The sequence below is a fragment of the Chelonia mydas genome, chromosome 20 (genome assembly GCF_015237465.2).
Source record: "Chelonia mydas isolate rCheMyd1 chromosome 20, rCheMyd1.pri.v2, whole genome shotgun sequence".
Taxonomy (NCBI): domain Eukaryota; kingdom Metazoa; phylum Chordata; order Testudines; family Cheloniidae; genus Chelonia; species Chelonia mydas.
This window is the reverse complement of record NC_051260.2, coordinates 6,248,405-6,274,530: the sequence shown is the minus strand read 5'-3', so window position 1 is coordinate 6,274,530 and position 26,126 is coordinate 6,248,405. Positions and strand designations below refer to the sequence as shown.

The 26,126-nt window shown below is 49.2% G+C and overlaps 1 protein-coding gene across 1 annotated transcript; it reads left to right on the top strand.

The window, feature by feature from the left end:
* The first annotated feature begins 9,086 nt into the window (after positions 1-9,086).
* On the top strand, positions 9,087-13,373 carry BCDIN3D (BCDIN3 domain containing RNA methyltransferase). Its single transcript, XM_037884089.2, has 2 exons — positions 9,087-9,328; positions 12,021-13,373. Exons 1-2 carry the CDS (start codon positions 9,125-9,127, stop codon positions 12,612-12,614), a joined length of 798 nt encoding a protein of 265 aa, XP_037740017.1. The 5' UTR covers positions 9,087-9,124; the 3' UTR covers positions 12,615-13,373.
* Positions 13,374-26,126: the final 12,753 nt, after the last annotated feature.

Genomic DNA, 26,126 nt, shown 5'->3' with positions numbered 1-26,126 from the left:
CTCAGGTCCTCTCACCCATCCCCTCCTGCTCCCTGGGCCTCCCCGCAGATGCTGCTGACCCTGCATTCCAGTGCTGGGGAAAGGCAATGCTGGATGGAGACTCCCCTACTGGGGCTGTGCAGGAAGGTCTAGCAGTGTGGGGGCATTTATCGTGGGTCAGTGCTCCTGCTCTGTGGCTGATTATCAGCTTCAGTGACCAATTTCTTGCTCTAACAGCACCCAGAGAGCACAGGATTTGCTGTGCTAGCTCACTGCAGCGCCCAAAAGCCAGGTATCCTGTCTCCATAGTCAGAGGCTTCAAGGAAGGTACCAGAGACCCTGCAGTGTGTAATTATGGAATAACCTTCTCTTTGGGGAATGTGCCCCCCTGTAGTCAGTGGCTGGCTCCTGCCCTGTGGAGATGGTTTTATAGTCCTGGTGTCTCCTGCCCTCTCTAGCTGGTGATATTTGGATTATCCATATATATGTCTCATCCTTTTTTGAATCCCACTAGACATTTGGCCCCCTCAATATCCTGTGGCAGTAAGTTCCGCTGGTGAATTATGTGTTGTTAAGAAAGCCTTTCATTGGTAAGTCCTGAAAGCCCAAGGTGCCAAGGCGGCTGTGACTGGCTCATGGCTGCTGTGTTCCCTGTTGGAGGGTCAGTGGGGCATCATTCAGGCTGCCTGCCCGCACCTCCGGGTAGAATTATGGCCGCAGGGGCTCCAAGAAGATGTCACTGAAGGTGTAGATGTGACAGCTGCCAGTCACGCTGTAGAAGGACACCTCTCCGGCCTCAAAGTCCAGGAGGATGCCAATCTGCCGAGGCTTCACTCTCAGCACAAGCTCAGTCAGGGGGGAAGTGAGCGCTGCATACTCATCCCCATTGTGCAGCCACACCGTCCAGAAGCCAGTCGCTGGTGAGGGCGTGAATATTCCCTGCCTGCTCACACACTCCTCACAGACCCCCAGTGTCCAACATGGCTTGTCCCCCACTTCCACCTCCCAGTAGCGCATCCCGGCTGTGAACCGCTGCCGGGCCAGGATGCAGGTGCACGTGTCAAACCGCTTGGGGTTACTGGGGACGTCCCGCCTCTTGTTGCCCACCCTCACGCTCCGCTGATCCCGGGACAGGAGCAGGTAGGCATTGGCTGTGTTGGGGTCCACAGTCACATGCGCTAGGGACAGAAAGAGAATCACATGGTGCATCCCATTAGTGTCTGTTGGTTACTTGTGTCCTGCCCTTTCCTAGCACCTCCTTCAGAGGTGCTGTATAGGCTGGAATGAATCCAGCCCCAACCCCCAGGAGCTGGGTCGGTGTCATTATCCCCGTATGACTGAGGCACGGGGGGGTGGGGGGAATTGCCCTCAGTCACACAGGGAGTCAGCTGCAAAGCCAGGAGGAGTCCTGACTCTCCATCTCCTGATCTAAACAGGAGACAACCCTCCCTCACAGATCCAGGAATAGAACCCAGGAGTGCTGACTCCCACCCCCAGCCCCCCCCACTCATACCCACTAGACCTCGAAGTGTAACTTACAAATGCAGATTTTTTTTTTGGTTACATAACCTACTTCTTATTCTGCCAATCGCTCAGACAAACGAGTTTGTTTACACTGACGGGAGATACTGCTGCCTGCTTCTTATTTACAATGGCACCTGAAAGTGAGAACGCATGGAACTTTTGTAGCCAGCGTTGCAAGGTATTTACATGCTAAATATGCTAAACATTCGTATTCCCCTTCATGCTTCAGCCGCCATTCCAGAGGACATGCTTTCATGCTGATGATGCGCATTAAAAAAATAATGCATCAATTACATTTGTGACTGGACTCCTTGGGGGGAGAATTGTATGTTTCCTACTCTGTTTTACCCACATTCTGCACATATTTCATGTTACAGCTGTCTGGGATGATGACCCAGCACATGTTCGTTTTAAGAACACTTTCACTGCAGATTTGACAAAACGCAAAGAAGGTACCGATGTGAGATTTCTAAAAATAGCTACAGCACTCGACCCAAGGTTTAAAAATCTGAAGTGCCTTCCAAAATCTGAGAGGGACAAGGTATGGAGCATGCTTTTAGAAGCCTTAAAAGAGCAACACTCTGGTACGGAAACTACAGAACCCAAACCACCAAAAAAGGAAATCAACCTCCTGGTGGCATCTGACTCAGATGATGAAAATGAACATGCGACAGTCCACGCTGCTTTGGATTGTTATCAAAAGCAGAGCCCATCATCAGCATGGAAGCATGTCCTCTGGAATGGTGATTGCAGCATGAAGGGACGTATGAATCTTTAGCGTATCTGGCATGAAAATATCTTTCAACGCCAGCGACAACAGTGCCATGCGAACGCCTGTTCTCACTTTCGGGTGTCATTGTAAACAAGAAGCAGGCAGCATTATTTTCTGCAAATTGTAACCAACCTTGTTTGTCTGAGCGATTGGCTGACCAAGAAGTAGGACTGAGTGGACTTGTAAGCTCTAAAGTTTTACATTGTTTTATTTTTGAATGCAGTTTTTTTATATATATATATATAATTCTACATTTGTAAGCTCAACTTTCATGGTAAAGAGACTGCACCACAGTACTTGTATGAGGTGAATTGAAAATTTTTTTTTGTTTGTTTTTTACAGTGCAATTATTTGTAATAAAAAATAAATACACAGTGAGCACTGTACACTCTTTATTCTGTGTTGTAATTGAAATTAATAGATTTGAAAATGTAGTAAACATCCAAAAATATTGGTATAATGGTATTCTATTGTTGTTTAACAGCACAATTAATCGCGTAATTCCTTTTTGAATCGCACGGTTAATTTTTTGAATCGCGCAGTTAATCGCAATTACTTTTTTTAATTGCTTGACAGCCCTAATTTTAATATGGCTAATGTAAACGTATACATCCAGGAACAAAACCTGTAGGCCTTAGTTAGAGGATGGGGGACTCTATCCTGGGAAGCAGTGACTCTGAAAAAGATTTGGGGGTGCAAGTGAATAAGCAGCTGAACATGAGCTCCCAGTGTGATACAGTGACCAAAATAGCTAGAGTGATCCTGGGATGCATAAATAGGGGAATCTCGAGTAGGAGTAAAGAGGTTACTGTACCTCAATAGTGGCACCGGTGTGATCCCTACTGTGTCCAGTTGTGGTATCCACAATTCAAAAAGGATGTTAATAAATTGGAGGGTTCAGAAAAGAGCCACAAGCATGATTAAAGGACTGGAAAACTTGACTTCTAGTGATACAGGCAAGGAGCTCAATCTATTTATCTTAACAAAGAGAAGGTTAAGGGGTGATTTGATTACAGTCTCCAAGTACCTACATGGGGAACAAATATTTAATAATGGGCTCTTCAATCTACCGGCGATTGGTATAACATGGAAGTTGAAGCTAAACAAATTCAGACTGGAAAAAAGGTGTAAATGATTGACAGTGAGGGTAATTAACCATTGGAATAATTTACCAAGCATTGTGATAGATTCTCCATCACTGACCATTTTAAAATCCAGATTGGGTATTTTCCTACAAGATCTGCTCTAGGGATTATTTTTGGGGAGCTCTCTGGCCTGTGCTATACCGAAGACCAGACTAGATGATCCCTTCTGTCACTGGAATCTAGGAATCTATGATTTGCCTGATTTTGAGACAAAGCCGGAGCCAGTAGTCCTGGGGATGATGGAGAAAGGAAGGGAGAATTGAGGCTGTGCAGCTCAAGCCAACAACCCTTAATCCAATGACTGCTTCATCTTGAGCAGATACTTTTGAATAACAAATTCCCTTCCAAACTGAGGTGGCACCCCCTCTTCTCTCCCCCAGCTGATACACTGGAAAGGGCCCAGGATGTCTGGCTGCGACAGGCCCTGAGGATCACAGCCCTTCAACAGCTGCACCAGGCCCGGGGCTCGCAGCCCTTCAGCCTCTAGGCTGGGCCCAGGACACGCAGCCCTTCAGCCTCTAGGCTGGGCCCAGGGCTCGCAGCCCTTCAGCGTCTGCGCCGGGCCTGGGGCTCGCAGCCCTTCAGCATCTCCACCTGCCTGCAACTCACAGCCCTTCTGCTCAGCTCTTTGGGACTCAGCCCCAGCCACTGAAAAGTTGGAATTCTTTTTTAAGCAGAAAGTGGATTTGTGCCCATGACTCAAAAGCTGCAGGACAGATTCTGTCCCAGCCTGGTCCCGAGCACAGATTCCCCTGGGATTTGGCTGAGATGCGAGAGGAGGAACGTCAATGTCTGAGGGGATCTGGAGAGCAGCACAGGACAGGGGTTGAGAGAGATGCTCTCTCTCAGCTTTGCTGCCAGGACTCTGAGTTGTCTGTAGCTCATATCTGGAGGCTGGGCACTGCCTGACTGCGGGACAGGCTGATGGCACTGCTCTACTCACCCGAGACAGGCTGTGTTCTTGGAGCAGGGCTCTTCCCTGCACAGGTTCAGACCCTGCCTCACAGTGTCCTTACCTTTCCTGAGTTGGCGTTTATATTCCCTAGCCCTGGGCATGTTTCACTGGCCCTCATTTTCCCTAATAAGGGAGGGGTTTGCTCCTTCCTCTCTTCCCGAAGCCCTGAGGATCGTCCAGCCCTGCTGAGCTCTCGATGGTTCTCTTGGCCTTGGCCTCACAGCCTATCACGTTTCCCACTTCTGGTTTGGAAGAAAGGTGCCTGCGAACATACAGCCGGTCTGGGCTTGGCGAGATGCCGGGTGAGGCCAGTGCAGGGTCTCAGGAAGGGCCATTTTCCAGTTACATAATTTCACAGAATTTAATGGGACATTGGACCATCAAGTCTGACTTCCTGTATAACACAGGCTAGACAGTCCTTCCACCCTGACACCCCTTCCACCTGGACACCTCAGCACCCCAATGGTAGGGAATCTACAAGTTTAAAAATATTGACAAAGTTTAAAAGCTTCAACTCTTCTCCAGGCTGCTCCTTGCCATAGCAAGAGCCTCACAGAGAGCCTGAAAAGAGAGAGAGGGAGAGAGAGTGTGAGTCAGGAATGACAACAATACAGGCAGGGAAGGTACTACATTTATAAACAGCAGGTCCTGCTGTAATGTCACATGCTATGCTTGAGTTATGTCCAGGTTACAGAAGATGGCGACCATGTTTTCAGAGTCAGAAGCCAAGGCATCCAATAGAAGGGTTGAGCCACTGGCTATCCCAGCACAGTGAAAGTGAGGCACCCTAGTGATGAGGCGGTTCTGCGGGTGTAGGAGTGCTAGTCCTGGGATCGCTGTTCCTATAGGAGAAGCGGAATCAGCTCCACTGGTATAAAGACGTAGAACTGCAACCACACTAGGCCCTGTCCACACTAGGAGTTGAGGTCGAATTTAGCAGCGTTAAATCGATTTAACCCTGCACCTGTCCACACGATGAAGCCCTTTTTTTCGACTTAAAGGGCTCTTAAAATCGATTTCCGTACTCCACCCCCGACAGGGGGATTAGCGCTTAAATAGGCCTTGCCGGGTCGAATTTGGGGTACTGTGGACACAATTCGACGGTATTGGCCTCCGGGAGCTATCCCAGAGTGCTCCATTGTGACCGCTCTGGACAGCACTCTCAACTCAGACGCACTGGCCAGGTAGACAGGAAAAGGACCCGCAAACTTTTGAATTTCAATTTCCTGTTTGCATGGTCACCTTGCAGCTTGCCACGCTGGCCACAGCTCATCAGCAGAGGTGACCATGATGGAGTCCCCAGAATCGCAAAAGAGCTCCAGCATGGACCGAACTGGGAGGTACGGGATCTGATCGCTGTATGGGGAGAGGAATCCGTGCTATCAGAACTCCATTCCAGTTTTCGAAATGCCAAAACATTTGTCAAAATCTCCCAGGGCATGAAGGACAGAGGCCATAACAGGGACCCGAAGCAATGCCGCATGAAACTTAAGGAGCTGAGGCAAGCCTACCAGAAAACCAGAGAGGCAAACAGCCGCTCCGAGTCAGAGCCCCAAACATGCCGCTTCTATGATGAGCTACATGCCATTTTAGGGGGTTCAGCCACCACTACCCGAGCCGTGTTGTTTGACTCCTTCAATGGAGATGGAGGCAACACAGAAACAGGTTTTGGGGCCGAGGAAGATGATGATGATGAAGTTGTAGATAGCTCACAGCAAGCAAGCGGAGAAACCGGTTCTCCCGACAGCCAGGAACTGTTTCTCACCCTGGACCTGGAGCCAGCACCCCCCGAACCCACCCAAGGCTGCCTCCCGGACCCGCCAGGCGGAGAAGAGACCTCTGGTGAGTGTACCTTTTAAAATATTATACATGGTTTAAAAGCAAGCATGTGTAATGATTAATTTGCCCTGGCATTTGCGGCTCTCCTGGATGTACTCCCAAAGCCTTTGCAAAAGGTTTCTGGGGAGGGCAGCCTTATTCTGTCCACCATGGTAGGACACTTTACCACACCAGGCCAGTAGCACATACTCGGAATCATTGTAGAACAAAGCATTGCAGTGTATGTTTGCTGGCATTCAAACAACATCCGTTCTTTATCTCTCTGTGTTATCCTCAGGAGAGTGATATCATTCATGGTCACCTGGTTGAAATAGGGTGCATTTCTTAAGCGGACATTCAGAGGTGCCCGTTCCTGCTGGGCTGTTTGCCTATGGCTGAACAGAAATGTTCCCCGCTGTTAGCCACGGGGAGGGGGGAGGGTCTAGCCACGTGGTGGGAGGAGGCAAAATGCGACCTTGGAACGAAAGCACATGTGCTGTGTATGTAATGTTAACAGCAAGGTTTACCGTGAAAGAGTGTAGCCATTGTTCTAGAAAATGTGTCTTTTTAAATACCACTTCTCTTTTTTTTTTCCTCCACCAGCTGCATGTGTTTCAAGGATCACAGGGATCTTCTGCTTCCCAGAGGCTAGTGAAGATTAGAAGGCGAAAAAAACGCACTCGTGATGAAATGTTCTCTGAGCTCATGCTGTCCTCCCACACTGACAGAGCACAGACGAATGCGTGGAGGCAGACAATGTCAGAGTGCAGGAAAGCACAATATGACCGGGATGAGAGGTGGTGGGCGGAAGAGAGTAAGTGGCGGGCTGAAGAGAGTAAGTGGCGGGCTGAAGAGAGTAAGTGGCGGGCTGAAGAGAGGGCTGAAGCTGAACGGTGGCGGCAGCGTCATGAGAGGAGGCAGGATTCAATGCTGAGGCTGCTGGAGGATCAAACCAATATGCTCCAGGGTATGGTTGAGCTGCAGGAAAGGCAGCAGGAGCACAGACCGCTACAGCCCCTGTGTAACCAACCGCCCTCCTCCCCAAGTTCCATAGCCTCCTCACCCAGATGCCCAAGAACGCAGTGGGGGGGCCTCCGGCCACCCAGCCACTCCACCCCAGAGGATTGCCCAAGAAACAGAAGGCTTATGCCTGACTGCTGTAGGTCAGAGATGCAATAATAAATGACGGTGCAGTGCAGTGATTTTACTGGCCCGCACTTTGGGATTATCGCATTCCTCTCCAGGGGCCAAGACACTAATTACTAGAATCATGATTTTATTATTGGTTATTTTACTTACGACAATACTTTTCGGGCACCAAGAGCGTGAGTGAGATTGTATCCCTCTGATTCAAAAGTCACTGGGGGGCCCAGATTTCAGACAGTCTGGGCAACCAGAAGACCTACCGAAGAGCAGGTCTCTACTACAGCTGGGATCGACACTCTGAGACTGATCCACCGGCAGCCGATTTAGTAGGTCTAGTGAAGACCCACCAAATCGACTGCAGATCGCTGTCCAATCAACCCCTATACTCTACCCCAAACGAGAAGAGTAAGGTAAGTCGATGGGAGATTTTCTCCCATCAACCCCACGCGGTGTAGACCCTGCGGTAACTCGACCTAAGGAAGTAAAGGGGAATGGGAACAGGGAATGGGGGTGGGGGAATTGGAATCCTAACATATTGCCAATTATATCCCACTATCTTAATTGGTTTACACCAAACAAAATTAATTATACTGTAGACAGAAACATATCCAAAGCACATGGTCAAGCCATCTCCAGTGCCTCCTGGGTAATGATGGTGCTCGTATCTGCTTGGCTGCACTCTGTGAATAGGTCTTGGTTTGAGCTTGTTCTGGGCCAAAAGATATGGAGGCCTTTTTCTGAGGCAGGTTGTACGGAATGAAGACAGGTTGAACATGTCATACATTGTCATGCCCCAGCATTCTGCACTCTAAAGTAGTGTTGAAAGTACGCACCTGCTCTGATAAATCTTGAGTTTGGTTTTGGTGTTGTATTTTGATGATTTCCAGATTGTATTTAAACTCCTGAAGGTGTTCCTGGCTTTATTGATTCTGTTCATGCTCTATCTTAATTTAAATTTAAAATTAACTTTCAGGTGTAGACAAACTCTTACTTTCCCTTCTCTGCCTTTTGTCTGTCTGGTCTATTTAGAATGTAAGCTCTCTGGAGCTGCGACTGTCTCTTATTATGGGTTTGTCTACACAGAAAGCTAATCCAGAATAAGATAGCATGTGAATTTAAAGTAGATTAACTGTTCCTCGTTAACTCTGTGTGGACGCACTTATTCTGGAATAAGAGTGCCTTGTTCCAAATTAGTTTAATCCAAGTGGGTTAAGCTAATTTACAATAAGGAATTTTTATTCTGGGAATAAGAATGGAGTAACCAATCAGGAACATTAGTCCGGAATAAGCCCAGGTGTAAACAAGGCCTATGAGTGCTTCACACGGTGAGACACTGCTCACTAGGGTGACCAGACGTCCATATTTTATGGGGACAGTCCCGGTATTTGGGGCTTTGTTTTCTATAGGCACCTATTACCCCCGGCCTCCGGTCATGATTTTTCACACTTGCTGTCTGGTCACCCGACTGCTCTCCCTTGGGTTTTGTAGGTCCTACAGGAATAGAAACAATAATAACCCAGGGCTGGCAGGAAGTCCTATAAAGAGGCCAAAACCTGGGCATCATAAAACCTACGTTTCCCATTCCAGCAGCACAACTCCCAAGGCTGCGCATGGAGGGGAACCCAATTACTGCTGCACAGGGCCCGGCGGCGCTTTCCTCCCCCCACCCCCAGCCTCTCCACTCGCGCACGCGCAGCTCCGCCACACGGAACCTTTCTGCCCCCGGCCAGAAAAGCGTCGGCGCTTGGTATCCAGCCGGGCGGTTGGGCCAAAGGGCCGAGCAAGATGGCGGCCCCCATGAGTGAGGGGGCCGAGGGGACGCCCAGCGGCTCCGAGCCCGGGGCGGCCCCCTACGGGAACTTCCCCAATTACTCCCGCTTCCACCCGCCCGAGGGCCGCGTCCGCCTCCTGCCGCCGGCGCTGCTGGGGCGGCTCTTCCCCGCGGGGCCCTCCCCGCTGCTGGGGCTGGACGTCGGCTGCAACTCGGGGGTAAGAGGCCGCCCGGGCCGGGGGGCACTGGTCAGGGAGCGGGGGAGGGGACACTGGGGTGACGGTAACACGGGATGGGGGGGAGACGCGAGGGAGGGGGCAGTGGACTTGGCGGGGGGGAGAACGCGGGGGAGGGAAGACCAGGGGGCAGCATGGTGGGGCAGCGCCCAGGGGGTAACGCGGGGGAGGGGAGGGAAGACCAGGGGGCAGCATGGTGGGGCGGTGCCTAGGGCGTAACGTGGGGGAGGGGAGGGAAGACCAGGGGGCAGCATGGTGGGGCGGTGCCTAGGGGGTAATGCGGGGGAGGGGAGGGAAGACCAGGGGGCAGCATGGTGGGGCAGTGCCCAGGGGGTAATGCGGGGGAGGGGAGGGAAGACCAGGGGGCAGCATTGTGGGGCGGTGCCCAGGGCGTAACGTGGGGGAGGGGAGGGAAGACCAGGGGGCAGCATGGTGGGGCAGTGCTTAGGGGGTAACGTGGGGGAGGGGAGAGACGACCTGAGGGTAGCATGGGGGGCAGTGGGCTGGGGGTAGCATGGGGGTGGGGCATGGTGGCGCAGTACCCAGGGGGTAACATGGGGAAGGGGCAGTGCATGGGAGTAGCATGGTGGAGGGGGAAGATTCTGGGGTAGCATTAGGATTGCCAACGCTCCCGGACTGGCCAGGAATCTGCCAGAATCGGCCGTGATCTCCTGATGGCTACTGAAACCAAACTGGGAGATTTTAATAGGCCAAAGTCCGGATGGCGGTGCAGCAGGGCTAAGGCGGGCTCCCTACCTGCCCTGGCTCTGTGTGGCTCCCAGAAGCGGCCGGCATGTTTAGCTCCTAGGCGCAGGGCTGGCCAGGGGTTCTCTGTGTTGTGACCACCCTGAGCGCCGACTCCGCAGCTCCCATTGGCCGGGAACCACCGGAATCTAGTTTTGCAAATCTAGTTTTGCTTTCTTTGGCCCTAATGCCTGAAAGTTGAAACAATGTTTTGGGATTAAGTGAAATGACAGTTGTAGTCCTGACCACTTGTGGTTATTTTAAAATCTCATGGTAATTTTCATAAGGTTGGTGTTTTGGCAGAATTTCAAGGCTCCTACCTACATTCTATTTCCTAAATTCCCACCGAATTTTACCTGGAATATTCTTTGAGATGTATATTTTTTGCCCTGACCTGTGTGTAGATGTGGTGCATTCTACTCCAGAAGTGGCTGTTTTTCTTTAGCGCACAGAGAAATGATCCAGTGTATAAGTTGGACCTGGCTTTAAAATGGCGTTTGTGGATAAAGAGGACTATATTAGACTGAGAACTATATTAAAAAAAAAAAATGCATTTGAGTAAAAGTACTACTTTGCATTCTGCTTTGGATGCATTTGTGTTACAACCATAACAAACGTTTCTTAATCTCCTTGCATTATCTGAGGGATAAGTGAGTGATTCTAGACCTCATTTCAGATGAGCTTTCAAGAGATCAACTAAACATCTGGTCATAAGGCCAGTGTCTAAAACAGGGGTTTTCAACCTTTCTTTCTGAGCCCCCCCTCCCCCCCAACGTGCTATAAAAACTCCATGGCCCATCTGTGCTGCAACAATTTTTTTTCTGCATATAAAATCCAGAGCCAGCACTGGTGGGTAGCGATCAGGGCAATTACGTCGGGTCCCACGCCACAGGGGGCCCTGCGAAGCTAAGTTGCTCAGGCTTCAGCTTCAGTCCTGGGTGGCAGGGCTCAGAGTTCCAGGCTTCAGCACTGTGCCGCATGGGTTTGGCTTTCTGCTCTGGGCCCCAGTGAGTCGGGCACTGGCCCTGCATGGTGGACCCCCTGAAACCGGCTCAGGGGCAGGCCTGGACCCCTGGTTGAGAACCGCTGGTCTAAAATACAGAAGCCAATGGGGAAATGTTTGACCACTAGAGGGCACCGTATCCCTAAATAACCTAATACTCTTTTTACTTGCATACTAGAGATATACACAGCTGTGTATATTCCTTGGTATCATGTCATTTGGCAATTTCACCAGCAACTTTGATGGTAGGAGATACATTCAATGGGACAGCCTGAAAAAGGAAATGGAAGGGAAAGCCCTGACAGTACCCATCTTATGGCTTTATAAATATTTTTCCATAAGTAATTAGGAGGAGGAAGTGTATTATTATCAATATGGCCTTCTAAATCTCTATTCAGGTTATTAGAGTCCTCCGAGGCTTATCTAGAGAGCCAAATATAGCAGCCACCTCTCCAAAGGAAGGGGGTATTCAGCAAGATATATATTGGTAGAACTAATCTTCCCCCATAGTAGTTAGGGTAGGATCCTGGGTGTCAAGGGACCTGGCTTCTGTTCCTGGCTGTGCTGCTGACTTGAGGCCTGATTCAAAACCCAGCAGAGTCAATGGAAAGGTCCTTGCTGTGTGATCCTGATTGAGTCACTTTAATGCCTCTAAAATGGGGATAACACACAGGGAGGTTGTGAGGCTTGGATAATGAATGTCTTTGAAAGCCCTTAGAGATCTTCAAATGGAAAGCACTGTGACATTTTTTTGTCCTGGTTCCAGAAAGGATGAATCCATCAATGGGTTGCCCTACTCTGCTGGACTTCGAAACCTCAAGAAAAATCTGAGACCTGATCCTTATATCTCAGTGGGCCCATATACCTTGGTGATCTGTTACTGAACAGGGCATGCTGAATGAATCCATGCTGTTTTTCCTTCTGCAGGAGCTAAGTGTTGCTCTGTACAGACACCTCCTTGGTCTTCAGGAGAACGAGGCCAGCCCTGATCAGCCTGTTGTTGGAAAGTCCCTGAACCTCCTGTGCTGTGATATCGATGCAGCACTGATCGAGAGAGCTGAGCGATGCAGTCCCTTTCCTGGCTCCATCTCCTACACCACCCTGGATGTCATGGATGCTGGCGCCCGGGAGTTATTCTTGAGCTCCTATCTGAGCAGATTCAGCCGTTCCACCTTTGACATTGGCTTTTGTATGTCAGTGACCATGTGGATCCACCTGAACCACGGGGATGATGGCCTGGTGGAGTTCTTATCTTACCTTTCATCTCTGTGCAAGTACCTGCTTATTGAACCCCAGCCGTGGAAGTGTTATAGAGCAGCCGCCCGGCGCCTCCGGAAGCTGGGTAGGAATGATTTTGACCACTTCCGCTCTCTTGCCATCAACGGGGACATGGCAGAGAGGATAACCCAGATTTTAACTGAGGACGGTGCCATGGAACTGGTGTGCTGCTTTGGAAGCACAAGCTGGGACAGGAGTCTCTTGCTTTTTAAATCAAAGAGAGGGACTCAAAAGCAACTCTGAGAAAGGGCAGCCCTGTGCCTGATGAAAACATCATCCTGTACCCATGCAGAGGGGGTGGGGGGAGAGAGAGGTAATGGTCTGAGCATAGAACTGGGAGCCAGGAGCTTCTGAATCTGCATCTCCGATCTCGCGCTGATTCCTCTCACCCCTCTCTGCCTCAGTTTCTCCATCTGCAGAGTGAGGATGATAATTGGGGTGTTCTGTTAAAGTGCTTTTGAAGATAAAAAGTGCCATATAAGTTCTTTGTACGTACACAGGTTATTTCATGGAAGGACAGTTTTAGTTGGATTAGTTGGGGATCGGTCCTGCTTTGAGCAGGGGGTTGGACTAGATGACCTCCTGAGGTCCCTTCCAACCCTGATATTCTGTGACAGTGCATGTGCCTTTCCCCAGGGGGTTTTAAGAAAGGAGAACAAGAATACACTTCCATTTATCACATGATAATCCGTTTCTCGCCTCATGTAATATTTTATATAGTTCTGTTTTATGACTGCGCTTCTGAGCTGTTTGTAAGTGATAACTGATGGACAGTTCCAAAGGGGTGTGGATTTGGCTAACGTTAAGAGCCGTTCAAACAGTATCAAGACATCTTTGCTGCCATTTGCCTCATAAGCAAACTTCAGCAGTCTGCCAAAGTATGTGGACTTTGATTGTCCCATGGAATGAAGTTTTTGTGGGACGTGTATCCATATAATTCTGTAACAAAAGTGAGAGCTCTTTGATAAATAACCTTCAGATAAACTTTTTTTATTTTTAATCTAACATGCATTTTATTTTTTCTCGTCAAACTTTCCACTTAACCAATGAGTGTATCCAACTACGTTTTAGGAATCAAGGGTTCTGCTAATTGAGTTTATAGCACAATTGCATAATAAAAGCAATGCCTTTGCCTGTATATTAGTCATAGGAAGATAATTAATACTTCATGAAATCAGGGGGCTTGGTTGAAATATCTTACTTTAAATTAATAGGGAAAAAACTATATTTTCAGGTAAGGCAGCTGTAATCAAATTTAAAAAGCGGGAAATACAGTTAAGGAATTGTCAAATATTTATTTTATATCAAGAAATATTTCAATTCTTTTTAGCAATTCTATGTTTCATTTTTTCTCATTACACTTTCTTTAATGATACTAATGATTTTCAACATATTTCCAATCTTGGCTCTTTTTATTCTTCTATGTATAATAGAAATGTTTACTATCTTTAGTACTTTTGATAATTAGTAAGATTTACATATATTCTGAAAAAAATGATTTAAAGTATCTTGTTTAATTATAATTGCACACTTCAAAGACTTTAGGTAGGTGCAAGTTGTAAGGTACTCCAGTTACATGTTCCACTGTTTTCTTACAGTATAATTGGAGTTAAACCTGGGTATGTATTGTAAGTTATTAGTATCATTAAAGGAAATGTACGGATATAAACAAAGAAAGGGAAAATTGACAGCATTGACACAACCTTCCATGAGGAGGAATTCTTGTCTCACTTTTAATGCAGTTTGGCAGAATGCCACAGTTTACATATCTATATGACACTGACCTTTTTTTCCTTATTGGAGCTTTCTAAGTGACAGTATAATTGTGTGTAGTGCTTGAGGAAACCATTAAGAAACCCATAATGAGCTTAAATTTTAAAGCAAGCCCTGTGACAGCCATGCACAGCCAGCCAGAGAGTTCTAAAGGCAAAGGGTGAGCGAAACTAGCTGTTGGAGTCTCTGAATAATTATTGGCAAATAAAGGTATATTTCCTTTTGATGACATGGATGAGCAGGGATCACACAAAATCCTCCTGGCTAATGTTCAGAGGCATCCATCAATTGCTGTCAATCATAATAGTTTTAGTTAAATTGTTGCTTTCAGAAATACTTCACTTTTTCTTTGAAAAAATTTGTAATAGTAATTGACTGTTATAAAACCTCCTTTCACCCAGCAATCCCCAAATCTCTCCCATGCTCTGGTGATCACTTTGCCCCCCACCAAAATGCAGCGACCCATGAGGTTGAACCTATGAGGTGCAGTGCACAATTCCAGAGCACAGTTTAGGACAGAGTGAAGACCACTGTATCCAATCAGAAGTCCAAGGAGAAGTGGGGAGGTGATATGTAGTTACCCATGCTGGCCCATGGCCAGCACCTAAAGCAGTGGACGTGTTATTCCTTGACTTTAGCAAAGCTTTTGACACATTCTCCCACAGTATTCTTGCCAGCAAGTTAAAGAAGTATGGGCTGGATGAATGGACTATAAGGTGGATAGAAAGCTGGCTAGATCGTCAGGCTCGACGGGTAGTGATCAATGGCTCCATGTCTAGTTGGTAGCCAGTATCAAGCAGAGTGCCCCAGGGGTCGGTCTTGTTCAACATCCTTATTAATGATCTGGAGGATGACGTATATGCAGATGACACTAAACTGGGAGGAGTGCTAGATACACTGGAGGGTAGGGATAGGATACAGAGGGACCGAGACAAATTAGAGGATTGGGCCAAAATAAATCTAATGAGGTTCAACAAGGACAAGTGCAGGGTCTTGTACTTAGGACGGAAGAATCCCATGCACGGCTACAGACTAGGGACTGAGCGGCTAGGCAGCAGTTCTGCAGAAAAGGACCTGGGGGTTACGATGGACGAGAAGCTGGATATGAGTCAACAGTGTGCTCTTGTCGCCAAGAAGGCCAGTGGCATTTTGGGCTGTATAAGTAGGAGCATTGCCAGCAGTTGGAGGGACGTGATCATTCCCCTCTGTTCGGCATTGGTGAGGCCTCCCAAACTGTCCAGTTTTGGGCCCCACACTACGAGAAGGATGTGGAAAAATTGGAAAGACTCCAGCGGAGGGCAACAAAAATGATTAGGGGGCTGGAGCACATGGTTTATGAGGAGAGGCTGAGGGAACTGGGATTATTTAGTCTGCAGAAGAGAAGATTGAGGGGGGATTTGATAGCTGCTTTCGACTACCTGAAAAGAGGTTCCAAAGAGGATGGATCTAAACTGTTCTCAGTGGTACCAGATGAGAGAACAAGGAGTAATGGTCTCAAGTTACAGTGGGGGAGGTTTAGGTTGGATATTAGGAAAAACTTTTTCACTAGGAGGGTGGTGAAGCACTGGAAGGGGTTACCTAGGGAGGTGGTGGAATCTCCTTCCTTTGAGGTTTTTAAGGCCCGGCTTGACAAAGCCCTGGCTGGGATGATTTAGTTGGGGTTTGGTCCTGCTTTGAGCAGGGGGTTGGACTCTATGACCTCCTGAGGTCCCTTCCAACCCTGATAGTCTATGATTCTAAAGCTAGCAATAAAAACTGCTGTTCCATAAAGTTCTGTGTGATTTTTTTAATGGATGGGGGCTGGCACATCTCACTTAATAAACAGCATTCCCGGTTTACAGCACCTCTCCTAGCATCATGCCAAGGCCTTGTTTCATTGCTGATTCAGAGACCGTGACTGGATCACCAGCCCTACTTCCTGTAGTAACAACTGTGGCTTTTGCGTGGAGGGAGGTCTCCAGTCCACATAGACTGACCCAGCTCTGAAACCATCTCTGTAATTCGGACCTCTTTTTATTCTACTTAAGTGATTTGAGCCTCCTACAGAAATCCATGATTCATTCTGATGTCCTAGAGTTAAAGGGCCCACTAGATTGTCTGGCTTGTCACAGGCCATGAACGCCCTCGGGCACTTGCACGCTAAACCTAACAATTGAAATGAGTTGAAAATATTACAGCTCCCAGGAGACTGGATTAGATCATTATTTGCCACAGGCAGAGAGTAGGAGGGATCGCAGTGTACCAATGCTTGAGTCCCTTGCAATGGCACGTAATCAATTACATGAGATATACCCCAATAATCCTGGAAAGTGACCCACACCCACACACTGCAGAAGAAGGCAAACCGCCCCCCCCCCCTCAAGGTCACTGCCAATCCGACCTGAGAGAAAATTCCTTCCCATACCCATGCATGGCAATCAGAACCTGTGCAGGTGAGCAAGAACCAGCCAGCCAAGCAGCTGAGACAGGATGCTCGGTGCCACCGCAGAGTCTTGACTCATCCTGCTCAATATCCCATATCCAGCCATGGCCATCCCTGATGCTTCAGAGGAAGGTGATTTTAAAAGCTGTCCCAGAATACAGGGGGAGGAAATATCCCTTCCTGACCCCTGCTAATGTCTGGGTAAAACCTTGAAGCATGATCTTTAGGAGTATAAGACCTAAATCAGAAGTGAGCCCTACCCTCCACCATCACAAGCAACCCCGTCATACAATTGCAGTCATAATTTTGTGGCTGCTGTATAAAAGCTACACAGTTTCTTTTCTGTGTGACTAGCAGGAAAATATTTTAATCCCAGTAACTGGTCAGTAGTAGTATGGATTTTCAGTCTCCAAAGAGTTAACTTCCTCTACCCCTTGTCCTACGGGGAAGTCAGCTGGGCAGAGTGGTTGGATTGTGAGCCCCAGACGGCTTGTTTTATTCCAGGTAGCTAGATCCTCTATCTTTTCAGTGTGGAGTAAACAAGTTTCCACAGCTCATCATTATTAATCTTGTTACAACAGATTTTAAAACATCGACAGTGTTAGCTATTGATGGGGGGCGGGACGTCAATCTGCCCTCTCTTTCCCTAAAGAGTCAACCCACCCCTCAGTCTCTCTGCCCTAGGTTTTTCTCGAGTGCCTGTCACCTGGGTAGTTAAGGGCACATCTATAGGTACAGCGCTGCAGAGGTGTAGCCGGACTGGTACAGCGGCGCTGTTGCAGTGCGTGCGGTGAAGATGCTCTGTGCTGAGTGGCGGAAGCAGCTCCTGATGGTGTGGCTAATGTGGTTCGGCCCTACGATGGTGTCCTTTGAATAGATTTGCGGACAGAGTTGGCACCGGGGTTTGTTGCAGGGTTAGGTTCCCGGGTTAGCGTTTCTGTGGGGTGGTGTGTAGTTGCTGGTGAGTATTTGCTTCAGGTTGAGGGGGGCTGCCTGGAGGCGAGGACTGGCCTGTCTCCCAAGATCTGTGAGCATGAGGGATCGTCCTTCAGGGTAGGGTGCAGATCCTTGATCATGTGACCTAAATTGGCCAGTTGGTGGCGCTGATGCACCACAGAAGACTGGCTCTTGGAAATCTGTTTAGTTCGGTGTTTGCTGCTGCTTTTTTTCCCAGCGTTTCTCTCTCTCAACCTTTCTGATCAGGCAGATACAAGGTTCACATTACGACAGGGAGGCGGAGGGTGGGGAAGGAGAAGCATTTTCCTCCTCTGCAGTGCAGCTCACTCGCTCTGCTTCCCGGTTACCACTGCAACCCTGCCCCCCATGGGATGATTTGTATTCTTGGCCCACCAAGAAACTCCTGAAGATCAATGTGCCAAGATGGTGGCAGGAATTAGCCACATTGTCCACCTGGGGACGCTTGCCCTCCACTCCTCCGAAGAGACCCCTGGCCCATGCTATTGCTCATCTCCTCTGTGATTCTCCACCTGGTTTCATTCCCTTTGTGGATGACACGGTACAAGCAGCGGGTTTAGATGGATTCATAGGGCCTACACCAGTGTGAATCGGGAGTAAGTCCTGCTGCATTCAATGGAATTAGCTCTGGATTTGCATCAGTGGGGCTGAGATCAGAATCTGGTCCAATACAGTTTGAGTGTAGGGGTGGCTCAGAAAGGTTTGTCCACATGCATGCATACACATGTGTTGTGCACAGGACCATGCGCACACAAGAGCAAGACTGGTGCTCAGATTGGTCACAGCTGGAAATGAGTGAAATCTTTGGACCAAAACTCTCTCTCCCCCCCCCGCCCCACCCCTCTTGGCCGAAAAAGCAGATTTGCTGACGTAGCCGGTTTGCCCTGTTGTTCCTTTAAAAAACAAACGAACGTCGGAAAAAGTCATAAAGTTTGGCTTTGAAGATTCTAAGCGAAACATTTTGATTTTGGGGGGGTTCAAAATGAGTTTTCATTTTGAAATTTCCTTTCATTTTATTTTTAAAAATTCAAAACCACTTACACATGTTCAAAATAAAAGTGACGCAATCCTGTAGGAACGTGTCCATTTAGGGGGAAAAAAATGGAAGAAAAGCCTTTCGGAAATTTCTTTTTGGGGGGAAACTTTGAAATTCTTTGTTTTTGTTCAGACTCCTCACAAAACTAATTTTTGAAATCCCGTGAAATGGAAATTGTGGCTCCCACGCAGCTTTAACTCCGGGGTCCAACAGCAAGAGAGGCCTAGTGCATCCTAACTGCCGTGCGTACAGAAGGCTCTGATGTATTCTTATAATGATACTCTATTTGCTAGCACTTTCCCACTGGGGATTCCAAAGTGCTTTAATTATACGGCTCTCCTGAGGTAGCGAAGTGAAAGTAATAATAGCTTGTGCTAGCCTAGCCCTTTTCCTCCCTCGATGTCAAAGCACTTTGCAAAGGTGGGCCGGTATCATTATTTCCCCATTTACAGGTAGACCTACTGAGGCACAGAGCGGAGCCCAAAGTAGCAGGGTTGTAGCTGCATCTCAGGAGCACTAACATCTAGTATCCTGGTCTAACCATTAGACCGTGAGGTCGTGATCCCCACAAGGGTTGTGAGCAGATGTCGGTGGGTCACAACCACCCTTTTCCATATTACTGAAGTTGAGGGTGTCATAAAATCATAGGGTTGAAAGAGACCTCAGGAGGTCATCTAGTCCAATCCCCTGCTCAAAGCAGGACCAACACCAACTAAATCATCCCAGCCAGGGCTTTGTCAAGCCTGACCTTAAAAACCTCTAAGGGATGGAGATTTCACCACCACCCTAGGTAACCCATTCCAGTGCTTCACCACCCTCCTAGTGAAATAGTGTTTCCTAATGTCCAACCTAGACCTTCCCCACTGCAACTTGAGACCATTCCTCCTTGTTTTGTCATCTGCCACCACTGAGAACAGCTGAGCTCCATCCTCTTGGGAATCCCCTTTGGGTAGTTGAAGGCTGATATCAAATCCCCCCTCACTCTTCTTTTCTGCAGACTATATAATCCCAGTTCCTTCAGCCTCTCCTCGTAAATCATGTGTTGCAGCCCGCTAATCATTTTCATTGTTCCGGCTAGATAGGAAAGGGGGCCTTAGGTGTCCCAGTATGTACAGGGGGAGGTTGGTAAAGGGAAAGGTTGAGAACCGCTGCACCAGACCATGCCTTCTTTCCGACCCACCTCCTTGTAATATAGAGCAGCAGGTGGGCGGGAGGGGAGGAAAGGGGGGAGGAGGAGGAGTCACGGCTGTAGGAAGGTTAGGTGTCCTGTGCCACCAACACCCATGTGTAGGGGTATCCCTCCATGCATGGATCTCACCCCTCCATGCATGGATCATGTGTGTAAAATGATACCAGCCCACCTTTGCATTGCATTGGGGGTGGGGCAGGGCTGGAGTAAATCATGAGGTCGCCCCATCAGCCTTGCGGAGATCATTTAGAGCAGGTGACTCAGCCTGCAGCTATGCCCTTCTCTCTGAGGCGGGGGCTCTCCCTGGAATGGGGCTCTGGAGGCAGCTGAGGACCCACGTCCCGAGGGAGCAGGGTTCGGGGGCACTGGGGCTGCGGTGCTGGTGTGGAGGCCTCTGTGCAGATGGCTCTGACCAGCTGTAGGGGTGAGGGGTAGGGGGCAAACTCCACTGCCCCTGCTGGAACAACACAGGGGCGAATTAGGGGAAGCATCTGGCTTTGTCCTTTTCCTAATCCTCTCGCTGGTACCCCCCACAGTTTTGGCTTTGCGTCCTTATCCCTGATTTACAGAACGGAGTAAAGCAAGGTGACCGCAGAGACGGCCACATCCTGTCCCAAACCGGTGGGTGGCATGGCTGGGGGGGCCACTGAACCACAGCTGCACTCCACCCCCGGCGGTGGGCCTAGCCATTGCTGTGTAAGTGCTCTGCCAAGTGCCCTGGCAGACCGTTGCGCCATTAAATGCAATTTGTTGTTGTTGCCATGTGACGTAGCCTCCCTGTGACTCAGTTTCCCCATTTACAAAATGGAGCCAATACTTCCCACACCCTGCCGGGGAGGTTTTTTTTTTTTTTGCAGTTTAATGGACTAACGTTTGCAAAGCATTCTGGGGACTCTCAGCTGAAAGGTGCTGGAGAGCGTCACAAGCTGGTTTATCATCTCCATTTGCAGGCACTTTGAAGCATAATTACATTTTACACCTTCAAAGTGCTTTAACTAATTAAGCCGCATGCCACCCACGGGTGGCAAATAGGGAGTTCATTATCCCCATGAGGGCGAGATGGAGAAACCAAGGCAATGCGGTGAAGCTACGCCAGCGCCAAGGAAGGAACTGGGATTAGAACTTGGGCTTCCGGGTTCCCAGGGTTCCCAGGGTCCCAGGCTGTTGCATACCTTTGACAAAGGCAGAAAATGGAAGTGCTAGATGCGTGTTAAGAAGGGATTTGTCTGTTGAACTTTCCCTTTATGGCTCATAGCAAACGGTCCCTGATTGTGGAGCCTCTAGGTCAGGGGTGAGCAAACTTTTTGGCCTGAGGGCCCCATCGGGGTTGCAAAACTGTGGAGGGCTGGGTAGGGGCGAGCCTCCCTGGCTGGGAGCTCAGGGGCCAGGCAGGACGGTCCCATGGGCCATAGTATGCCCACCTCTACTCTAGGCCTTTAGAATATGGGCTGTTAAGGCATGGGTGGCCATGGGGCAGCTGGGTTTGTAGTGTTGCAGAGATGCACCATCATGCTGACTCGTTTAACAGTAATAGCTGACAGTTCAGCGGCTCCCTGTAGGGGACCAAGATCCAGTCATGATGATGACTCCAACCCCTGTGTGTCAAACTGGATCAGACATAGCTACTGTCCTGCCGCGTGGGGCAAACCAAACGACTGTTGATGGCTCAGCAAGCAAGTGTGAGTGTCTTTGCCCAGCTGGAGAGAGGAGTCTTGTGGCTGAAATAGAAAGAAACCCGAGAATCTTCTGGCCTTGTGTCTAGAGCCAGTTGGAATTTTTTTTTTTAATGCAGAAAATTTTGACCTTTTGGTTGAAAAACTGAAAACCCACACTTCTTTGGTTAAAAACTGGAAAAAAAAATCAATTTTGGGGGGGATGGAAAAAGGACAATTTTGGGGTGCAACCTGTTGATTTTCCACCACGAATTTTCATTTTTCAGATTGAACATTTTTCGGAACGGGGACACTTCCCAGGAATGTTTTTCTTTCCATTAGAAAAAAAAACCCCAATGTTTCGACAGACAATTTCCAGCCAGCGTTAATTACGACCCGAGTTTAACTCTTGATCTGCAGTCACCCTCCAAGCTTTCTTCTGCAGCCAGCCTTCACAGCCTTGGAAATTACTTGGAAACCACTGCTTTCCTCCCCTGGGGGCCTGTGGAAGTCAAGTCCCCTACTGGGTGATCCAAGCATCATCTCAGGAAACCGCCACTGCAGCTACCACTGTGATGAGCTGGACAGAGATTGGCACTTTCCAAGGCATTATGCATATGAGAGGAAGGATGGTCCAGAGGTTTGATCCCTGAACACAGTCAATTCCCTGCTCCAACATAGGCTTCCTGTGTGATCTTGGCCAAGTCCCTCGGCCTCTCTGCGTGTCAGTTCTCCAGCTGTACAATAGAGATAACTCTTCCCTACCTCGCAGCTGGGCTGTGTGGATGACTACGTTAAAGATTGGGCAACGGGTGCTGTTTGAATACCGAAGACATAGATACAGCCTGGAGGAGCTGCTTGTTCCCTGACCAGCTAGCTCCCTCGGTCCCTGTATAGACAGAACTCAGCTAACCCGGATTTCTGATCAGCTTGTTCGCTGGCTTTCTCTGAAACAATTGTGTGAGCTCAGCACTGTGCTCGAAAATAAGAGCTGCTCAGTCACAGAAATGTGGTGCCAGAGAGGCAGGATCAAATAAACCTAGGTCATCTCTGGCCGAGGTTTGTCCAGCCAGTTCTTAAAAGCCTCCAGTTATGGGGATTCTGGTCACCTCCAGTGCCATGGGCATTGGGTTGATTCCCCCTGAAGAAAGAAGGCCAAAGACCCTGGGTTCTAGGATTGCCCTTTAATTAATACCTGGGTGGATCAGTAGCAGCACCATTGAAGTAGGTGGAATTACTCAGCATAAAGGAGAACAGAATGAAGCTCTGCGAGCCCAGGCAGGGAACAAGGGTTGACGCAGGAACCTGTCTGATTAGGAGACAGATTCCTCACCCTGACATGGGGCAGGGGGAGATGTGTGGACAGCAACCTGGGGAAGGGGAAGGGGTGGCAGGCCGGCTTTGTAGACTCAAGGGGTGGGAGCCAGGGCTGGTTTGGTTTGGACTAGAGACTTCTGCCTGCTGGAGCGTTAGAGCTGAACTTGTTGAAGAGTAGACGTGGGAGGGAAAATGATTTTATTGTGGTGGTTGTTCACCATGTGACAGCTACTCCCCCTCTCTCTTGATCCCAGCTTTCTCGACACATAAAGCATTGGCAGTGCATAGATCAATTAATTCAGCTCCCGCCGGACAGCCCAAGCTGGCTAGAGGTGTAATATTCAAGTTTGGGAAACAAGAATCAGCCAAGACACCTCTGCCGCCCGCCCCCCTCGCCCCCCCCCCGGCAAGCAGCTTCCCCTCCCTGCCCTGGCAAGCAGCTTCCTGTAGCTGAAAGTTTGGTAGCTTGTTGCTGCAAGCTCCTCATGGCAGAGGCTGCAGTTCTCCTGTGTTCTGCTTTATGGGCGTGATTTCCCACATCGCTCTGGGAACAAGTTCTTCTCATTGCCAGTGATTAGCTGAGGAGGTGTGGGAGCTGCTGACCCATGTGTCTCCTCCTGCCAGGAAGGGATGCGGAGCATGGGGACCCCTTGAGCAGTCACCCCCCCACCCCTCCTAAATCACCCAGGTGTGCACTCAGAAATACACACATATATGGACCTCCCCCGCCACTGAGCTGGTTGGGATTCTTCCAACAAAACATTTTTTTCTGCTGGAAAATGGTGATTTGTCGACCCCAAAAGGTCTCACCGGAGCGTATCGGTTTTGACAAAGTTTTCATGGGGATGGTTTCTCTGATCACGAATGGAATTTTTGGTCAAAGCCGGAGCGCGAGAGATCTCAGAACAGCCAATGGTTTGGTAACTTTCATGTGGGAAAGCCAGGTTCTCAACCCCCTGCTTTGCCCGACGCAGAGCAGGGATTTGAACCTGGGTCTTCCGCATGCTGAGCAAGTGCCTCGGCCATTATGGGGCGGGTTGCTCTTGGCTCTGTGTTTTGGTGAGAACTTTGGGGAGGTCTCAGTTTCCTCCTGATCAGGGGAAAAGCTGGTTCCTACCCAGCTCAGACTCTCCCTCCCCGCTGCCTGTTTTTATGCCACCCCCTTGCAAGACTCTGAGATGATTAAAAGTTACCAGTTGAGTGAATGCCTCGAGGACGCGGAGCTCCCCTTTCCAATGCTAAGGGAGGCCTCTGTGGGACAGTGGCTGGGGCACTTTGCTAAGATCTAAGTGTCATGAGGTCTCTTGCTACCTCTGCTGCGTGACTTTGGACAAGCCGTTCCTACTCACAGCGCTGCAGTTTCCTCCCTCTTTATCTCAGTGGGACGGGGAAGCGGATTTGCAGTTGCAAAGTGCTTGGAGATCTCGGGATGGAAAGTGTTACGTACAGACCCGATCCGCAATCCATGGGAAGACTTCCACCGACTTCACTGGGATTCAGATCAGGCCTAGAAGCTAAGGACTGTTATTGGTTGCCTTGATGTTTGCCCCAGTGCCGTGCACAGATCTGAGTCCTTAGGTCCTTCACAGGGAAGCTGGATTCTTTGGGGCTGGAGGGGAAGTCTTATTACGAGCAATAAGTTTTGCAGCATTAGGGACTCAAAGCTCATGTGCCAGAGTGTTAGCTCATCGCCACGGAGCCAGCATTTCAGGGCAGGATTCTTACTAGAGCTGATCGGAGGATGCTGGTTCCCTCCCCATCTCGTGAGGTCTCCGAGCTCAGGCTCCAGCCTAAGCCAGAATGTCTCCACTGCAATTTTACAGCCCCACAGCTCGAGCCCGAGTCAGCTGACCCAGGCGAGCTGGGGCCATGCCAAGGGTCTTTGATCTCCGTATTGATGTGCCCACACCCTCTGCTGAAACGTGAGCTTTTTGATTCATAAAACAGAAATGTAGACCTGGAAGGGACCTGGAGAGGCTGACGTAGTCCAGCCCTCCATGCTGGACTAGATGAAGGTGTAGGGGTGGATGAGTGTGTATGTTTCCCATGTCCAGGCGAGTGCTAGCCCACCAGGCCACAGAAAGTGAGTCTCTCTCTAGTTCTCTCTCGACCCTTCCCCATGAAAACATCATCAAAACGTCTCTGTGAAATGTTTCGGCTTCGATGTATCCATATATTTCAGTGAGAAGAAATGTCATGGAGAGTGACCCAGCCAGCTTTAATGCTTACCCCTTCGTGCCCAGCAGGGCACAATTTGGCTAGGTTCAGCATCTATGTGTGTGCGCATGCGCAGCAGGGTGAGATGGCCACCCCCTGGAGCAGATAAGATTGCCCCCTAGGACAGGCAGGACTTGCTGGGCCCGTGACCAGACCTGGCAGGAGAAATCCTATAGCCTAGTTCCTAAAGGGGCTCATAGTTTTATTGCTGTGCTTGTAAGTAACATGGCATCCACACAAGTGGGTTTGGTGTACCTGGCTGTCGGAGTGTTGGCCATTCTTGGCCTCTTGCGGGGTGCGGGGGTCAGCCCAGAAACACTGAGGTCTGCAAAGGGCAGCAAAGCTGCTGAAACCCAGAGATAGGAATCCGGGTGCCTGAATGAACATGCTCATCATGCTGCAACAGGCCTGCCTTCCCCAGGAAGAACAAGCTGCGGGATGACACATCAAAGGAGAGGGGTAGATCTGTTGTCTTCGCTGCTGAGATCAAAAGAAAGAAGCAGGGCGTCTCCTCTCCTAGCTGGAGGATGAGATTTCTCTGCCCCTGCTCTCTGTGTCCCTTTAATCTCAGCTACATCCCAGAAGGGCACGGTTTCAGGTGTGTGGGTGAGGTCCTTGTGCTTTGCCCCTTGAGTTGTCCATTATTTCTGTTCTGCAAGGGAGGATATCTCAGGTGGGATGCTCTTTTGGGGAAGAATTTTCCCTTCCTTGGTGCCCAGAGAGTGGCATCCATTGCAGAATTGCATGGGGGGTGCAGTGGGGGAATGCAAAGCTCAGAAATAATTTACAGGGCCGTGCACATCATCATGAACCAACTGAGAAATGGATCTGGCATGAGCATAGAGGGTGCCAGGGTAATTATGCATTGACCACAGTCGACAGAAATGAGGGCCCGTGCTCTGGTACTGACTTTGAACTGCAGAGCTCCCTGCTGCCCCTCTGTTGTGACGATGATCCAGAATGTGAGTTCTGCTCTGAGAGTTTGTGTCACATGATGTAGGGTGCACAAGCAGGTCTTAAAAAAGCACAGAGCACAGACCACAGAGACACATGAATTATCAGAAGCATTTTCAAAAAGCTGCAGTGACTTTTCAGGAACATGTGCAGTGAATATTATAAAAGTTCTTGAAATTCCTAGGGCTGATACCTAGAACCAATGCCTCATTCTCTGTTC